The sequence below is a fragment of the Anoplopoma fimbria genome, chromosome 10 (genome assembly GCF_027596085.1).
Source record: "Anoplopoma fimbria isolate UVic2021 breed Golden Eagle Sablefish chromosome 10, Afim_UVic_2022, whole genome shotgun sequence".
In the NCBI taxonomy this organism is placed as follows: Eukaryota; Metazoa; Chordata; class Actinopteri; order Perciformes; family Anoplopomatidae; genus Anoplopoma; species Anoplopoma fimbria.
In genome coordinates this window covers 18,090,185-18,109,465 of record NC_072458.1, presented here as the reverse complement: position 1 = coordinate 18,109,465, position 19,281 = coordinate 18,090,185, and the positions used below count along the sequence as shown (strand labels likewise).

At 41.3% G+C, this 19,281-nt stretch overlaps 1 protein-coding gene across 1 annotated transcript in view; it reads right to left on the bottom strand.

Moving 5' to 3' along the window:
* LOC129097784 (retinoic acid receptor beta-like) overlaps positions 1-19,281 on the bottom strand; it is a 96,125-nt gene that overhangs the window by 10,770 nt on the left and 66,074 nt on the right. Inside the window, 2 exon segments of the mRNA XM_054606702.1 lie at positions 3,352-3,528; positions 12,441-12,601. Of these exon segments, the coding sequence (XP_054462677.1) occupies positions 3,352-3,528; positions 12,441-12,601 (338 nt within the window).

Sequence of the window (19,281 nt, the reverse complement as noted above, 5' to 3'; positions counted from 1 at the left end):
TACTTTGCATTTACAACTCACATAAATATGCATCCTCATGCATAAATAGTTGATTTTGCATTCCCTTACCAAAATGCAGATGGACCTGTATGTCACTTCCTCTCCGTACTTAAACACATTAACCAGGCTGCAGGGAGCATTTACTATTCTGTAAAAAGGTACCTTTTATAATATGAATGGTTTGTAAATAATTTGCTAGTATTTATACTAATATATTACTTACATATATCAGTAATAAGCCAAAAACAATAATAGCATTCGGGTTGCCAAGTAGAAAAAGAATCCCTTTGTTTTTTTTTGTAATGCAGTTGCAATAACAGAAATGCAGAGATTGCAATTTTCCGTTTCGATTCAGTCAAACCTGCCGATTTCACAATAAATCTCTGTGTTTTCTGCTGGTCATAAAGAGGTGATGAGTTTACAAGAAAATAAAACTGCTGGATTGGCCCAAAATGTAAGACAGCTGTCTGGAGAGAAGGGTTTTTCTACCAAAGCATTCTGGCTGGTTCTCCACAGAACTATTAGCAGCTGACAAGTGACCAGCTGCTGCGAGCTCCATCATATGCAAAAACTGCAGTGTGTCTCTACTGTGACTAGTTACACCTCATTTAGTCCAAAAAAATAGAACAAGTGAGAGACAGACTTGGCAGGTTTATGTACCGCTTTCTAATGAGGCACTAATTATAAAGTTTTTATTATTTTTAACTAAAGAGTTTATAATGTTAACAAATCATTTAATGAGGCTCTATATCTGCATTATTGTTCTTATCAACAGCTTATACAGTAACTGGTTATAAAGCAGTAGTAAATTATTTATTAATCATGAATAAAGCCATTAGTTACAACCGTAGCAACAGAATGAGAGTAAAGTGGGCATTTCCGTTCAAATCAACATAGCAGGATGGTCAGAGTTTACCTTTGCAATTGCACGGAAATGCAGCCTTTGGGGGGACTAACATATTCTAATTTTATGGTCACTGCACAGTGCTGAGCGCCATTTTATTTTGAACTAGTCAAATAACCAAAAAGCCGTTCTACTTCAACTCTATTTCTATGGTTCCAACTTATAAACCTTTAACAAAGGGTGACTTATGAGAAAATGGTACCAAGACTTAAATGTTACTGAAATACACTCTTAAAGGTACCTTATGTAATTAAATATATTTTTTTAAAAATCAATCAAGGTTTGGTGTTTTACTCATTCTGTTATTTTTTTTTATCCTAAGAAATCCATAGAATATAGGCAATAACACATAGCAGAAATTAAAATTGAATAAAAGAGTCAGGCTTTTTCCGCCGCTATCAACCCGCATGCTAAGCTAACCTAATCATCTACTTGCTCTAGCTTCATGTTTAGTGTACCAACATGTAAGAGGTATCCTTGCGAGAAGTAAAATCGGTGTGCTGGACATACTGTATATACTGGGTACATACTGGGTGTTACTAGGCGGCAACCCTTCGGATCAGAAAAGTGAATAAAATGTGGAAGTCCCTTTAAACTTGCATTCTTTCTAACTGCCAGCAGGGGGCGACTCCGCTGGTTGCAAAAAGAAAATCCCATTGTATAAAATGGCCAGAATGCTGAATTTAAGGCTTCAAAACGGAAGAGCACAAACCAATATGTGACCTAACACTGACTGAGTCCACTCGACAGTCTGTGCTTGTTGTTGCTATGGTTAATAATGTAGTAGTTCTATCAAGTTCGAGCCAGCTGTCTGAAGCTACTACTGGGCGTTGAACTGTGAATTATACTCCAGGTCACAAATTATGACCAGATGACACATAACAAGCCTGTCATCACTTTCTTCCCACTTTCTCTTCCTTCCTCTCCCTCTGAGCAATGAATGCTAATCAAATCCCCCACCCCCCTACACCCCCTCCTCCTCTCCAACAGCCAAGCATGCATGAGGGAGACAGAAGAGGAAGAGAGGCAGCCATTTGCCTTTTCTTTTTTTTTTTTTTTTCCCCGTCTCATTACTGCGGCTGCATTAATACAGTACATTGCTCCACTTAACAACTCCTAAATAACAAACAAACATTCAGCCGCAGCAGCCGGCCGACTCTGCAGATATTTCTGAATCATTCTGCGTCTGTAGATTAGAGGCTGAAAAACGGTCTCTGTGTGTGTGTAATCTAATCTCCGCCACAGACAGCTACTCCACATGAAGGATCGAGTTGACTGGCACGATCCGACTAATCAAACTTGCTTGCGCCCATTTGGCCAGCTGAGTAGGTCATCCAATAAGGTTTGAGGATTGTTCTAGTGGGAAGCAGGTTAAAACCCACCAATCCTCCAGAGATCTGAGGCTATCGACTCGCCGCACAGTCAAATGAATTAATGGATTCTTACACATCCAGGAACAACAAGGGAAAAAGAGAAAATAAATATTAGAATAAACTGAAATAGACAACTCCCTGTCTGGTAAAGAGGTGTGTTTATATTACTGTGTTATGTCACTGCAATGAACAGCTCTGGGAAGGTTTTTTAACTCATTACTGGATATTTTAGAAGGTTTACTGAAGAAGCATCTAAACAGTGTATCTTTTGAGTTACTCTGTTTAAGGAAAACTTGTTTACAGTATGGAGCCAAATAAAAATAAAAAAGGCAGGAAAGAGACTGTGACTGGGAAACTGTGCAGTAAGCAAACATGTGAAAAGTATTCTATTTGTTTATGGCCGATATATAGATTTAAGGATTCCTAATGATTGGAAAAATCTGGATATTTACACAAAGGTAAGCACAAGGAGACATACCTATCGATCACAGTACTAACTTGTTATGTTCTGATAGGTTGTTGACATTTAGGTGGACAGAGTCCCAATAATTTCACAAATGTACTAATCAAACATTAAAATTGAATCCAGCTGTATTGCTGTATTGGTTTCTTATTGTTACTAACATCAGCAACTTTTACCCAGAAAGGCTGCATGCCAAGTTTTGAGATGACTGGATCAATGGTCTATCAGAATTTTAATCACATTTTTGAAATTAATTGGGGAAGAAATTCATGTTATCGTGTAACTGTTTCAGCTTGTGCGAAGGAATCAAGAGAAAAAAGAGCACTGAATTTCATTTTTGGGCTTTTGGAACTGTTACAGCTAATCTGAGCTCAATGGCCTACTTACAATATTTAGTTTTTTCTTAATTTTTCAAAATAATCAAATGAAAAATAAAAACATAATCTGCATTTCAGAAGTTAAAGGCAAAAAATAATCTTTTGAGTTTTGTACGACAAGCAATTTTGTCTGTGCTGAGCTTGCTACGCCCAAGTTATGCACCACAATTCAATAACAAAAAAATGATCATCCCTAAACAATAATGCCTCCAAAATAAAAGCACAAGCGCCCACCAGGATGTCCAGACAGGCAGCTTTCAGGAGCGTGATCTGGTCCGCGATGGTCAGCGCTGTGAAGCCAGGCACTCGTTTGGCAAATTCCACGATCTTGATAATGCACTTGGTGGCCAGCTCGCTGAACTTGTCCCACAGGCCCAGGTCCAGCCTCACACGGTGGTCTGCACTCGAGTTCTGCAACACACACACACACACATATATTCAAACACACGCGGACAGAGAGCAAGGCGTCAGGCGAAGAAGCAGCTACTTTCATCATTGCACAGACTGCTGCTAATGATCTCCTCAGTGCACCCTCTTCACTCTGCTCTATATATGTCACACTTACATACAGTAAATAGGCTCCAGGAGACCCCAGAGCTCTAAAAAAAACAACACACTGGCAGGATTGTTGTTGTGAATACGCTGAGCCGGGGCCCAGCGATAATGAGCGTAACAGTGTCAGTGGGACGCTTTGGCAATGACGGGATGCAGAAACAGAGCGGTGACAGGTAGCACAGAGCAGGTTTGAAGCCAGAGGTGCCATTAATACAGCTATATGGTCCAGAAGCTACACAAACACCGGAGGGGGGGATTGGAAGAAAGCCGAGGGGGCAATGAATGAGTCGCAATGTGCAGAAAGAGTAAAAAGTGTAAGTAAAAGTGCTGTATAACACCAGAGAGGGGAAAGAAAGAGAGGAAATGACAGATGAAAGGGAGGAAAAGTTAAGTATGTGAGAGCAGAAAGGCATTGTGGGAGGAAGGAGAGAAGAGAAGCATGAATGCTGGGAGTTTTTCCTCATGACGTGTAAGCTAGGGTGAGATTCACGCATCAGTTTGTTGATTTATGGCCTTTGATAAAAAAAAAAAAAAATCCCATGACAGCTGTTGTCATCCACCTCTGATATGTTTTTTAAATGGGGGTGATTATTTTGGATCACCGGGCAGATGGAAGCATTCATCTACTCATGCGTGATGTAAACATTAATGGCGTCCTTCTCTGCTGTAACGTTAGCTAGCTCAGTGATGCTAGGTGAGGTAACAGTACCAATATAGATGCACGGTGTCTTCTGTGGAGTGATACGTTTGGCTGGTGTAGTTCTGCATAAAGAAAAGTAGTTCCCACATTAAACTGCTCACAACAAGTTCAGTGGATTACCTTTAGTAACCGGGTCATGACCTCTGCTGCTGAGTTATTTTTTTGCGCTATTGGCACCAAAAGCCTAGTGCAATATAGGCCCATTATAAGAGAAGAGAAGGCCAATATCTCCAACTCACACCAACACAATATAGATTGTTAAATAATGCTACAGTTAGGATGGTAAATATGTATTTTTGAGTTTCGGGTGAACTTTCCCAAGAGTCAAAGTGACAAAATGACGTAATGAAGAGGCAGATTTTGCAGTCAGTCATATAATGTTCTACATAAATGTTTCCCACAGTACTTTAGTCTAATCAGAAACATCAGTCAGACGCCGATGACACATCCAAACTCTCTAGTAATATCTCAGACTAATGATTTTCCAATTCTGTACTCTGAGTTTGAAAAACCGCCAGGAGGAGAAGAGGAAGAGGAGAAAAAAGATAGAAAGAAAAGGCCATTCAAGAAGAAGACGATGGTGTGATGGACAGATTCAGATACACAGAGGGGAGAATGAGCAGCAGTTGGGGAATTGTTTTGGGTGTAGCGAGGGGAGAGCCGTAGTGTGCCGGCTGATGGTGGAGGATGGAGCATCTGATGATCATTTGTTTGTTTTCTGATGGTTTACATGGAATAGCCCATCTGTTCCACATGAGTGAGTCTCCACATGTAGCAAGGGCACAGCACACACACACACACACACACACACACACACACACACACACACACACACACACACACACACACACACACACACACACACACACACACACACACTAACACAGTGAGGAGAGAATCTACTGTGTGTACAGGGTGGACAGCAGAAAAGCCAAGACAGGACCAACTTGTGGTCGCTTTGACCTTTTAAACTGGAACATCTTTTTTAAACTAGTGACTGACCAGAACATGTACAGCGCTCTCTGCTGGACAAACTATGTAACAGAGAGGCTGTATACAGTCTTAGAAAGAAAGGTGCTAGCTAGAACCATATAGCATTCTTCAGCTTGCTAACAGATCCCGCTTCGGCTTCCTGGTAGAACATTTTATAAAGTTTCCACACTAAACCCTGTCAGAGGGTTGAACCAAGAGACCAACATGAAGGGTTAAACATAGAAACATCTGTGAAAGTCTCCACCTAGAACCCCTATGAGGGGTTCTACAGAGAAGCCTTCTATGGTTTAAGGCTTCAACCCATAACCATCTCTTGGAGGTTGTATTCAGAACCTTTACACCTTCTAAGGATAGTAACAAGAACCCACCCAGGTAGTTCTACCAACCAAGAACACGTTTATATTGCAAGGATTTCATCTACAACCCACCCAGGGGGTTCTACGGAGAACCCTTATACATTCCCAGTGTTAATCTGGAACCCTAAAGGGCCGGGGCTGATGCAGTGCAACCCACAACAACCATGGTTCAGAATCTGTGAATTTGTGGGCGTTCTCTTTAAAATTCACACTTTCAACAATCCTTAAAAGATACTTTTCTTCAAAACAGTATCTTTCAGAAGCAAATAGTTCTGAGTAGAACCTCAGGCCTTTAGGAAGAACACGTTTAGAACCCTTGTTTCTAACAGTGTAAACAACCTCATTCATATCTCTGCTGTTATTTTGCTGCAATTCATTGTCAGGTATCAGCTAGCATACAAGCAGTAGCACTAATACTTTATATCAGCCTTGAATGTGAGTACCAGTCAGGCACCAGTGCAAACTAGAGTGTTTGATACATTTTCCCCCCTCGTAGCATACAGTACATGTTTTCATAAGAGTCCACTGCTTCCCCTTCTTTCTGATTTTGCAACAGTGCTTGAGCTTGAGCATATAAACAAACAACAAAATAAAAAGTGCTCTTGACAGCATCAACGCTGTTTGTGCCACGGCCCGGGCCTGCAGAAACATTGTGATATGTTTGGAGAGAACACAGCATGATTCACAGGCCCGAGGACATGTGGAAAACAAAGCCTCTGTGTAGCTGTAATTGACTGTTACATAGCCTTTTTATTTTAAGATCATAAATCCAACTGCAAACATACAGAATGCTTCGTGTCTCCAAACAAACTCCTTGGACATTTAGCCCACTCTGTTTTTCAGCATAAACAACTGTAATGAAAAAGAGTAGGAGAAGCATAAAGCAAATTATCTCCAGCCAGACTGGATTTAGAGAAACATGCTCTCTCTGTGTAGCTTAGCCAATATTATTGATACGACCTAAGATTGTATCATGACAACTTGGTTTAGTGTCAGAATACCAAAATTATGACTAAAACATCAGGAACAGTTATTGAATATTAGATAAAAGAACATGGCACTTCAAGCTCTTCTTCTTTTACATAATGTAAGAGAAAAAATAAATACATTTTGACAATGTCAATGCAGGGCAGTGGAGGGTTTACAGCATGATCATACATTTGAATATCCAACCAGTACTTCAGAAACCCTTAGTTTAGTTCTCTCCACCATCACATGTCACACTGCTGCTTAGAACAGGATAGATCCTTGCAGAGGTAAGTGCGAGCAGTTCTGTAGTGAAATGCTCTTAGTGAATTTAAGTGCCCTCTTATGAGCAGCGATGCAATGTATATGTCTAGGGCTTTTATTGTGAAAGGTAAGAACGGACAAAGTGAAGCTATAATGCCACGCTGCAGCCGTTATCAGGTGGGAGCAAAACTGAGTTTGCCGTCCCGGTTTCAGACGATGGATCCTAGGTGGTTTTATAGTATTACCTTTAGAAGTATAGAAACATTTTATAACCCTCGGCTGCTTTACTTCAGTGCCATATTTCGCTCCGTGAGTCTGCTTGTCCACAAGGCGTGAACGGTTGGCAAGAGCACTTGTATTTGCAGCGTGCATATGAGAGAAAAACATGGCGAGCGGAAGCAGTGGCTCTTATTAAAACAATGTGGTTCTTAAAGAATGTGTAATAATGATAAGGGGTCTTTTAACGTTTTTAACACCAAGGCATTGTGATACTTTCGTAGTATCTGTATACCGTGAAACACTAATTTGGTTCTATCTGATTTTCTTGCCTTTTTTGGAAAGTCAGAATAAAGTTCCTTCCAGGCTTTGCAGTTTTAAAGTAATTTATATAAGCAGATAAATAATAAATAGAATACACAGACAAAGAATTGGACTGAAAATAGCATTTCATAACTAAAGTATGTCAAAAACCCAGACAAAGTGAATATTACAGCTGGACATAAATAAGAAAATAAGTCTGTAGCGTCGAGTCAAACTAAAATTCAGATTTTTCTTTTTTACTTTTTAACATTTAAACCAAAGAAGCGTAGACGTGTCTACCCCGTAGCTTTCAGAAGAATACAGCTAAAAGAAAAATACAGACTGTAAGATTTCTAGTCACAGGGGAGTTATGTAATCTCCCCATTAATGCTAAATGTGGTATAATTTGTCTGTGAGTCATTCTCTTCAGAGTAGAGAATTTTCTGGAACAAAATCATTCAGACCAACAACTCTACACTGGACCCAGCCTAAGGAAAATCATTTACATGGTTTTCTTCACATGATTAGAAGTACTCGCATCCAAAAGTACAAAACAACTTTGGGCTCCAGTCGTCATTTTTTTCATCTGATTCTTTTACTTTTCTTCACCTTCCTACAAGAGCAGTTGTCTGAAAAAAACTAACATTGAGTTACATTTAAACTTGAACAACTTTCATCTGCTCATTATAAGTCATATTTTTTTTTTTGTTGAGGTGCAAAAGTGAATTATTCCAAAGAATCACGTTAATAGTGACGACGTTTTGCTTAAAAATGGAGCGCTCAGTTTTTTAAATGTTCATGAGTTCTTGTTCCCCCACACACACACACACACACACACACACACACACACACACACACACACACACACACACACACACACACACACACACACACACACACAAACACACTGGAAATTTTCAGAACAAAAAAGAAGGTCTCTAAATTTCTTATTATTTGAATTTCATATTTAATATGCCTTTCAGTTAAGTTAGTCCTAAATTATATATTTCTAAAAGCTTATTTCATATTGCCAGGAATAATATTTTGGTGCAGAAATACTGAATCATTTATTATATATTGCCTGAAGGAGTCAAATTTAAACATCCTGAGCCTGAGAGAACTGGAATCAGCCTTAAAAACACCGGCCATCTTTTCATTTGAATTTGATAAGATTGAACTTTGAAAAATGATAAACAGGAGACATGATCTCTGGACAGCACACTGGTTTTGAGCTGGTGAAAGAAAAAATAACCTAGTGGGAAATATGACCTTTACTGTAAATCAAATCAACTCAATATGTTTTAACAGACTTCAACATCAGTCTGAGCCAAAGCCCCGGCAGCTCTTTCAGTGTGAGAGGGTCTGAACACGGCAGCGACCCTGCAGCCCACTGAAGTGACTGTGGAGACAGCTGGAGCAGCCCTCCGCCTCGCACCACATCCATCCCCTGGAGGTTATTACTGCGAGGCAGTTAGCACCGCGACTGCTGGACGCTGTCACTAGCAAACAATCTATTGTGGCCACCCAACAGATAGAGAGAGAGAGGGAGATAGACATAAAGGGAGAAGGAGAGAGAGAGAGATCATTTAATATGATCTGGGGTTAAGTGAGAGGCACATTAGGGCCGTGTTTAAATCACGGACAACGAGCTGCCGTCGACACAACAGTACTACGGACGCACATTCCACTGATTGACATCCGATTTGATGTGGAAAGAGGAGGTGCCGAGTGTGTGTGTGTGTGTGTGTGTGTGTGTGTGTGTGTGTGTGTGTGTGTGTGTGTGTGTGTGTGTGTGTGTGTGTGTGTTTGCACAATACACATATGTTTTGGGGGGGAAGGTAGGTAGAGGTGGCTGATATTAAAGCAACTTATCTTGCTCTTCCCTCTGGGTGGAGAGGTAAAGGGAAGAAAAAAGGGGGGGTAGCTGAGGAGGAAGGAGGGTGAGATAATTCCCCACCTTCTCGCAATCTCAGTCAATTACATAAGTCCCATAATTCAATAGAGCGAAACAAAGGAAGTTGCCGGGGAATTAAAATGTTATTTAAGCACATTTATCCAAACAAATAAGACAACTTGTGACTTCAGAAAAGAGAAGCAGAGTACATCAGCGGGGCTCAAAGTGTACAGACGCAGAGGGTAAAAGCAGCCAGCACCTGTGACGAATAGCGGCGGCGGACAAACCCTAATGTGGCTGATATCTCCAGGCCGGGCTGTGTACTGTACAAGCAGTACGCCGCCGCCGCTGCCCGGAGCCGCCGGGGGCCCCCGCCGAGCGCTAATGTTTTATTTTGTCTCTGAAACAGCCGGGCTCGTTTTTCATCACCATCACTGTCAATGAAAGCGTTATTCATTGTTGATAGCTAAGCCCTCTCACTCGCGCGAGCTATCTCCGCTAACCCAGCAATGAACTCCTAAATCACTGCAGACTAGGATTTGAATATTTCACCACATAATTGGAGCTTTAACCTAATCTAGGGGCGCGGGAGCTCCTCTTCTGTTTCCGACGAGGAGGACTCAAAAGGCGCATCAGGATCCAATCGCTTGTAATAATGAGGAACTTCTCACAGTCTGTGAGCAAGCATAATTACCACTGATCCAGATTATGGCTTCATCTGAGGCCCGACTGCCACTCCAACAAACAGCAAACACTGGCTTATATCCTATCCAGGGAGCAAGATTTCTGCTATTATGTCCTCCTTTTTTCTTTTTTTCAGCAGTGGATTTTTTCTTCCTCAATGCAGACTGTTTATTTTGTAAAAAAAAATCAGGAAGTGTCTTGTGGGAGAGGGAATGGGATGAGGGTGGAGTAGAGAGGGGTTACAGCGATTAGGAGCTTTGTGTTGGGATTTAAAGAAAAAAAAAAAACAGAGTTATGGAGATGGGAGCTTACTGTACAGTGAAACGACAGCAGTGTACAGCTGCACGCAGCGGAAAAGCTAATAGCTTCACTCTCTGCCAATTTGCTCCATTTTAAGCATCTCTTAACCATCTCCGCTCCAAAGTCTATTGTCAGGGACTGGATGGCTTTCATCACTGCAACAAGAGATCTGTTACTGCGCGTTATGGCTGCTCAGCGGATTTGTGTATTTTTGTATAAACAGTTTTTGACATGATTGACAGGTGTCGGGAGATTTCGAAAAACTAGCACCACCGAATCATTAAACACGCTGCCCCCCCCACACCTACTTCCCTACAGAAGATTGTTTATGCAGCGTAGGTGTCAATCACGACACGCCGTGCTGTAATCTATATGTAAGTCATTTTAAAAAACAAAACACATTAGACGCTGTCAGCTCCCCGCACCAACGCCGCCATGCCGACCCGTCAATCAAAGCGCCGCTATCGAGCCATCCTGCAGTTCCTACTGTTAGCCTGTCAAAGCGTCACAAAAAAAACTCAGCCGAACGAGTCTTTTTGCCGCGTCAAACACTCGCTCTAGAGGTTCTCTCGACATTTGCGTGACCTCTAACTTTTGCACCCAGTCATGATGAGTGCAGAGTGGAAAAGAAGAAGCTCATTGTCACTCAGATGAGAGGAATGTACAGTTCATTTTACAGGGTCGGCCGCTTTGAGACTGCACAGGCGAGGCCTGGCGTGTCCGACTGACGGGACTCTTCTTCAAGGTTCTGAGTGGATTAGCATCCCTTCGCTATCTGGCCTTTCATGGGTTGTTAGTTTAGCGCCGACGTTTGAGGGGTTTGAGGGAGGTTCAGGGACGGCACAGACCTCTCAACCTTGACGACGGGGAGATGACGGGGATAATAAACCTCCCGACGAGCATCCTTAACACCCATCGCACATTAGCGCAGAAAGCTGTCACTTACGCGCCCGTTTTGATTTACTGAAGCACATAATGAGAAGCTGGAATAGCTGCATTTATTACATTTTTCAAAAACTACAGGCTTGAGTTGGTGCCTGCCTCAACCAGACTGATGGGCAGCTGCCTGGCTGGCAAGTAATTCCTAGACGAGGGTTTGATGTTGGCAGCTGTAACGTCTTCCAGTCCGGACGTCTCCTTTTAATATCTCCTCTCACTGCGGCAACATTTAAAAACCCGGGGTAAACACACTTATATACCTGATACTGATACCGATACCTGGGCTTTGGGTATCCGCTCTTGCAAAGTACCAATTTGATACCAGTGTTTAAATAATAAGCTGTATCACTCACTGTGTGGAAGAGACTGGGATCCTTCTTTTATTTGCAGGGCGACATGAGGCTCGACTAAAACCGTGCAAACCGTAAATGTAACAAATAAATTCGTAGATAAGTAGATAAATTCTATTAATTGTTATTTTTGGTTATAAAAATAATAGTATTAATAAAATCATACACCAGGAACTAGTAAATATCTTCAAAATTACAATTACAAGTGTTAACCTTTTAAATGAAAACTAGCCATAACTTAAAAAGGATTTAAAGCTCCATTATATTGAATATAGTATATAATCATAGAATTAACTTGAATACATCGGCCCTATTGTCACTGATCCAGCTCTTTGACTCAGTATCGGCCCGATATCTGGTATCAGTATCGGTACATCCCTGGTCTCACCAGAGGCTGGAGGTCACGGTGTGTTAGCGGCACAGTGCTATTATGATGCATGGTTTTTTTTCCGTCTCTCCGTCAGACTTAATGTCCAATCAATAGCTATTGAGAGAAGAAGAAGAAGAAGTGTTGTTGGGGAGGATTTGCCCGTACAGTCAGCAGTGTGCATCTGAGCTCTCAGGGTGCATTAAAGGGGGATTAAGAGTACAGTACGAAAAATTGATTATCATTATGAGCTCTGCACTTGCAGCTAGACCGGATCAAAGGAGCATACGTTGCCAATGGTGTAACAAGCTCAAGGGGTCAAAGACACGCTGTTATGTTTATGATTTTAAAAAAAAGACGTGCAACCAAAGCTGAAAACTTTTTTAAAATCTGCCGTATAGATCTGGGAGAAAGCACCACAGGACAGTGAACTCACCGTGGTGTATTTGCCAAGCTGGCAGAGGGAGGGGAAGGTTTCTTGATGGGCCTTACGGATCTTTTCGATGATGGTCTCCATCTCGGTTGTCAGCTCGTAGCTCTCCGCCAGCTCCAGCTTTGGGCTCTCCTTCTTCTTCTTATTCCGGTCATTTCGAACAGCTGAAGGAGAACAAAAGATTGAGGATTAACGTCAACAATGACTCACAACGTGGACTTGAAACAATGTGAAGGGCAACAGAACTTTTTTTTTTTTTTTTTTTTAAGAGATGCAGCAAGTTGTCAAGTCAGAAAACTGAGACCTTACATAAGAACAGAAAGTTTTCTAGAAGGCTTTTTTTTTTTCTGGTTACTTTTAAGAGATGCAGCAAGTTGTCAAGTCAGAAAACTGAGACCTTACATAAGAACAGAAAGTTTTCAAACTGCAGTCGACTCTGTCAGCTCAACCAGTCTCTGACAGATTAGTGCCACTGGCAAAGTCTTCAAAAAGGAAGAAAAACTTAGTAATAAGCTACCAAAGGCAGGGAAATAGAAGACTGCTACCAAGCAAACACTGATGTAAACAATATACGTTTTAAATTCTTCCAAAAACTGGCGTTGCAAATATTTTATAAGGAAGGAAATCCATTCAGCATGTTTATTAAGCATCAAGGACACAATGCGTTATGGTGAGAAATGTGTTCCGCTGTTTATTAATTGAAGTCGATACATGAACACATGTATTACCATTTATCATCTCTCCTATGGATTATGGGAGCTGGACAGTGATTGGACACTGTGCCTTGCACTGATAATAATAAACCACATGTAGAAATGCTTTAACAAATCCCAAATAAACCCAAAGGAGAGAGTCCCACGGTGCCAAACAGGCAGGAGCTACAACAAAGCCCAGGTCGGGGTGTTGTTGTGCGTAACGTGCGCCCTGAGAGACCGGAGTCCTTCGCTTCATTACGTGCAGGTTCTTTGAAGTCCGTCGCAGCAGGAGACTCAAACAATCCGACCAGGTTTATTACTCAACACGCAGCGTGATCATACCAACATCACAGATCTCTGATCAGCTGCACACACTCCCCTTTAGGATAATAGGGAGTGGAGCCGAAGAGAAAGAGCTGGGCCCATTGTCAGCGCTGAGACACCCAAGGGACCTTCCTTGGCTGACAACACAACAGACACATCCTCTGCCCTAGTTTACAATAAAGCCCTTTATATGCACGCAGTAGAGCCAACTCGTGATCCCATATTGCACTAAGACGGTTGAATGGGAAACGAGGATGGCAGCTGAATGCAGGTTGGGGTTTAATGCTGGTGCAGATATACATAAGTGTAATGTGACAGTATGGAGCTCCAAGGCATTACATTAAATTTATATTCTTATTCAAAGGTATTAATATTATTATTTGTTAAAACTGCACTTAACCACAATGGATCAAATTACTTTATGGGAGTCACAACATTTTATTTCGCCAAATAAAAGATAATATGCCATCCTAATATCTCTGAATAGGAGGCTGATGTGAATGTTTTTTCCGTCTCGGTTCTTTGTAATCACGGTGTGAACGAAATTACATAGCAAATATAGCAACACTAGTGGTTCAGCTACATTTCCCAGTAGCATTTGGTAAATGTAGCTGCAGAGCGCCAAAGTGTAACTGGAACTTCTGGGTTCGGTTTCAGTAGTAAGAAAATCTCATTGAAAATCCCACTGACAATAGTGACAACTCAGCAGTATGTTGTGTGGGTCATGTCATATGTCTTGAAAACTACAGTAGTGTTTTGAAAAACAATCTGTTTTTGTTTAACATCTCTTTTTTTATGCTGCTTCTAATGAACACCATTACCCATAAGCCCTAGACCTCAAGGCTCTAAGGCTCAACAGAAGAGGCGAGGCCATGGACAAGCCGAAAGGCTGAGCTTTTTATCTCTACTTATTTATTTGTTCTCAGGGGCAATGCATATTTATCAATATGACTGTAAATGTGCCAGTGCTTCTCAACTGTTTGGCCAGTTGTTGAAATTGGCCATTCAAACAACAAATAAAACAATCAATAAAATCATAAAATTAGAGCAGGAGAAAGCAAAACTTGAACAGCTGAGCAGGATAAAAAAAAAGCTTAGTGGAGTACAGCAGCATTATGTAAAGTACGACATCAAGGAAACAGGTTGTCAATACAAAACAATGTTAAGCATAAAATCAGCACAGTTAAAACATGACAACATAAAATCACATGACATTACAGAAGATTGTCAAAACCAGAAGGGAATGTTGTTTCTTCTGGATGTGTAAATAGGCAACTGTTTTCTTAACACTTTTAAAATGCTACAGTAAGTCAGTGTTATGTTAATAGCATAAGTGGCCAAAACAATCAATTAATTGAGATTTAAGTCATGTCTATGATGTGATAAAAAAAATAGTTGTTTTGTCAGAGGCATCTCCATAATGAGTGTTAAATCCTCTCATTTCTATACATACTCATGTATCAGTCTACTGACCTGATAAACCGTGTCTATTTTTAGTGTAATGCAATCTATACACTCTAATCTCACAGTCACAAGTACTGATGTGTGATCAGGGATACATCGACCAATCTCCATTCAGTGTGATGATCACAGCTGTTCTCTCTGGTATTTTATTTTCACCACATTGAAATGCGCTGAACCAGTAAAAATGACATTAAATTGTTAACACTTTGCATCTTTTTCACTTTTTGACAGAGCTAGGCTAACTGTTTTACATTCTTAGTGCTAAACTAGCCTTAATATATATCCGTTATATCTATAAACTGGACGCCAAGAGAAAGAGAGAGACTAAAATGAATATTTCCCAAAATGTTGACATACCTTTAACATAAAGTCCTGTAGCAGACTGCTTACATCTCTTGATGCTATGCTTACAACCAACTGCTAATTTCCCTCCGCCTCCACCAAAACTGGACTTAACTTCTTGACCTGATATTGACAGATTATAGTGATTATCCACAAAATCAGGAATTAACCCTCGATGTAGTTGACCTCAAATGTCTCATCTGCTTTGCCAACCATGCTTTATACCCTTAAACTAGTCTCTCCTGAGTCATAAATGCACAGAATTAAGTGAAGATATGCAAATATCATACGTACAGCTGGGATCCAATCAAACATATGTCAGCAAATGGACATAGTCTGCAAGCCAGATCGGTCACAGCCAGGAACTCCGTCCATATGATGCATATGTCTGAATAATTTTGACACATTGGACATATTACACCCATGTCTGCCATCTCAACGGACCAACTCAGAGCATCAAAATGAAAGAGGAGTCAATCAGATGTTCCGTTTCATGGAATCAGACTGAATGTTTTGGTCAGCCGTGGCCTCATGCAGATTAATGTCACTGCTGGGAGGCAGCAGTAATGTGCTGACATTAATCACTCCATACATTTCGACCTACATCTGTGACCTATATGTCCATTATGTGGGAGTATGTATATGTAGGAGACGTTCTACTGCATCAATTGTGATTATACATTTAGTATAAGCAAACATTGACAGTGACAATGTTAATTAATTCACTGGAAAATGGGATTCAGATGAACCTTAGCAATGAATTTAACTAAATAAAGACTAGAGGGATACTGGGCACAGACTGGGGTGCTAACATCACTGTTTACTGGTATTTCCTGCTTCGTACCTGGCAGTGCTATACTTTATAGAGGTAAAATGAAACCAGTGATGGGAGAACTGATCCTCACCGTGTCAGTCATCTTGTTTTATAGTGTTGGTGCGGGGGCAGTGGGAGGGTTTTGACTGACAGAGGGTAGAGAGCCTTTGGGCCTCCTTCTATCTGCTGCTCCACAGAGAAAAGCTGCTAACACTGAACCCAGCAGCAGCAGATAAAGCAGACAGGTGAGACGTGAATCAGAGTGGACCTGCCACATGACTCTCCAATGCACTCAAACAAAACAAGGATGTAGTATACAATCAGATATGGGATTCAAACACAAGAAATGATCATGGGAAAGGAAAATAACTCTGATAGTGATTAAATGAGATGATGATAAAGCAAAATAGTGTGAAAACCGACAACATTAAAAACCCAGGAAACCAGTGAGAGACGTGTTAACCACATTAATTGATTCATAATCTAGTAAGCTTTGATTTGTAAGTGTTCATTTAAAAGTCAATTTGATGTGTGTGTGAGAGAGTGATAGAGCAAGACCTGCAACGCTGTTACTAAGTCTTATTCGTATTTTCTCTTACTAAGCAACCAATCTACTTCCTGTTTACATCTGCACACGCATGTCAAGAGAATGTGAATACACAAGTGAAATTTGTTTTCAGGCATGCTAGTATGGACATAAATCATTCCCAAAACGATGCTGAAACACCTGTGTGGACGTAGATCTTTTTCGTTTTGAAACCCCCGTTTAAACAGAGACGTATTAGTTTGGATGTAGCCTATTCTCTTAAATAGAATAACTGTATGGTCTAGTGAGGGAGGACTTTGTTGCTGCCGTGGCTAAAATGGCAAAACAATTAGTTATCTTTTTATCCAGATCACCATGTTTTGAAAAACACCAGCAGCTGTGAAGTGTCATCTAAAAGCGCAACACCTGATCTCCCAAAGCTCTTGCTACTTGTCTGTGCAAAACACTGCTGTCAGTGGGTTAGTTACGTCCACAACAGAGGACACACAGACATGACGGTGGGCTGAGGACAAAAAATGATAAATCTGACAAATGCTCTCCCTCCATACACACAACACAGAAAAAACCACACAAAAACACATTGGAAGGGGGGGGGATGGTACGGAATAATGGCATAGAAAGGGGGATGGTACACAATCTGTTCTTGTGCGTCTGAGTGTCATTTGTCATAGTGTGGTGTCAAACTGTCTGGCGAGGGGGTTGTGGTCCACACAAGAGGCAGGCGAAACACAAGATGTGATTCAGGAAGACAGCGATGTGGCGAGTGCACCCCCCACCCACCCAGGGCAATCAATTACCGCCGCACTCCAAGCAAATTACTGCGAGCATGAGCAGATACATCCAAATGATGCATTGGACAAGAGGCCATGAAAATATATGGCTTTTTAATAACCACAAAAGGGACAGGGGGGGGAGGCCATCCAGCTCAGGGACTCCCATCACGGCCTGTGATCACTTCTTGTGACTTCCACATGAAAATATCTGCACTTTTATCTCTACTGGTCCAACAAGTGTCTGTTTGGCTCCTGTTTTCTAGGTAAAATTCAGACTTATTGGGCCCTGAATTGGAAAAAGACAATGGGCTGCATTGGCAGGTACCTGTGAAATGAGCTCCACTATTACATTACATTACATTACAGTCATTTAGCAGACGCTTTTATCCAAAGCGACTTACAGTAAGTAGTATATTACATATCATTCACCCATTCACACACTGATGACAGGCTACCATGCAAGGTGCCACCATCAGACTCTAACTAACATTCATGCAACATCCAGTCCACACCGATGGCAAGCCTTCAGGAGCAACTTGGGGTTAAGTGTCTTGCCCAATTTTTCTGTGTTGTGTGTATGCACTATGTTCACCAGTTAGTAGTGTGTCTACAAAACTATGTAAGAGATTTGAGGCTGAACCAAAACAATAAAGTTTGCTGGTTGTAAAACCAAAACAAATTCTCTGTGTAGCAGAACAGCACAGCAGCATTGTTGTTGATTCTCTGTGGTTTCATCACGATGAGGAACCGCTTCCAGATTATACAGTCATTTGGACCATTGCTAATACCAAAATATTGTTCAGTGCAACTTTATATTTTTCTGTCTATCAACTTAAAGGCTAATTGTTCCAGCGCTACTTTGACATTCCAAAAATATTCCACAGTATTTATTACATTTTTTTGCCAATCAGGTCTTTTGCTTAGACTCAATAATGAGAATATGCATTTGGAGTCCTGGAAGTCAGAGTTTTCCATAGCACATGAATGCTGCTTTATTATTACAGCTTACAATTAACCATTATCACAACTTTGGTTGCACTTAACTGATACTATGATATTTAACTGTTGCTTGCAAAGCTTGCTTTAAGCTTAAATTTCCAATTTTCAGTCCAATCCAAACACATTATAAACAGAGAACCATAATCTTTACAGCCTCTCTGGTGGAAACAGTGCAGGTCAACACAACAAACTATTCAAATGAAGAATGGTACACTCGATATGTTGAGTGGACTGTTATTGGACAACTGCAGCCTCTTTCCCGGTAATTCTCCCCTGCATCAGTTTGTTTTCTAAACTTCTTTTAACCGTTTAACCGATTGCATTAATGGATCAAGATTCTTATTGTCAGTCAACAGTTAAACAGCCCTAGAAGTAGGGGTCCCTGGCATTACAAACACATGAGCACACAATGCACAAACCACTAGGACTGTGTTAAACCCTCCACCAAGCTGCTTTGTCAGGCTTTGAGGGAGCGCTGTGAATGAGCGAGTGTTTCTGAAGTGCTCTCCAGAGTGTTAGACCAAGGGATGAAGGGTCATTGAGTGGAGCTCAGACACGCTGCTAATACACTCTCCACAGCGATGCCTACTGTCGCTCTCCCATTTTTTCTCTCCAAGACCCTCCTCTCCCCCTCTTTTAGTCAATGAGCAATGTCTCACCCTCTGTCTTTTGTCCTCCTCTTTATATATTTTTTCTAACCCCCCCCCCTCCCCCGGTGCAGCACGGCGATGTTTTTTCTCTGTTCTGCTGCTTCATTGGGATGCTGTGCGGCTCGCCAGCAGCATGGCGTTGACGGCGGCCGTTTTGAGAAACCCGACGGCCAGCCATCTGCGTGCCGCCAAGCTCCGAGCACAGTGCCTCTGTGAGCAAACAGATGCAGCGCTAA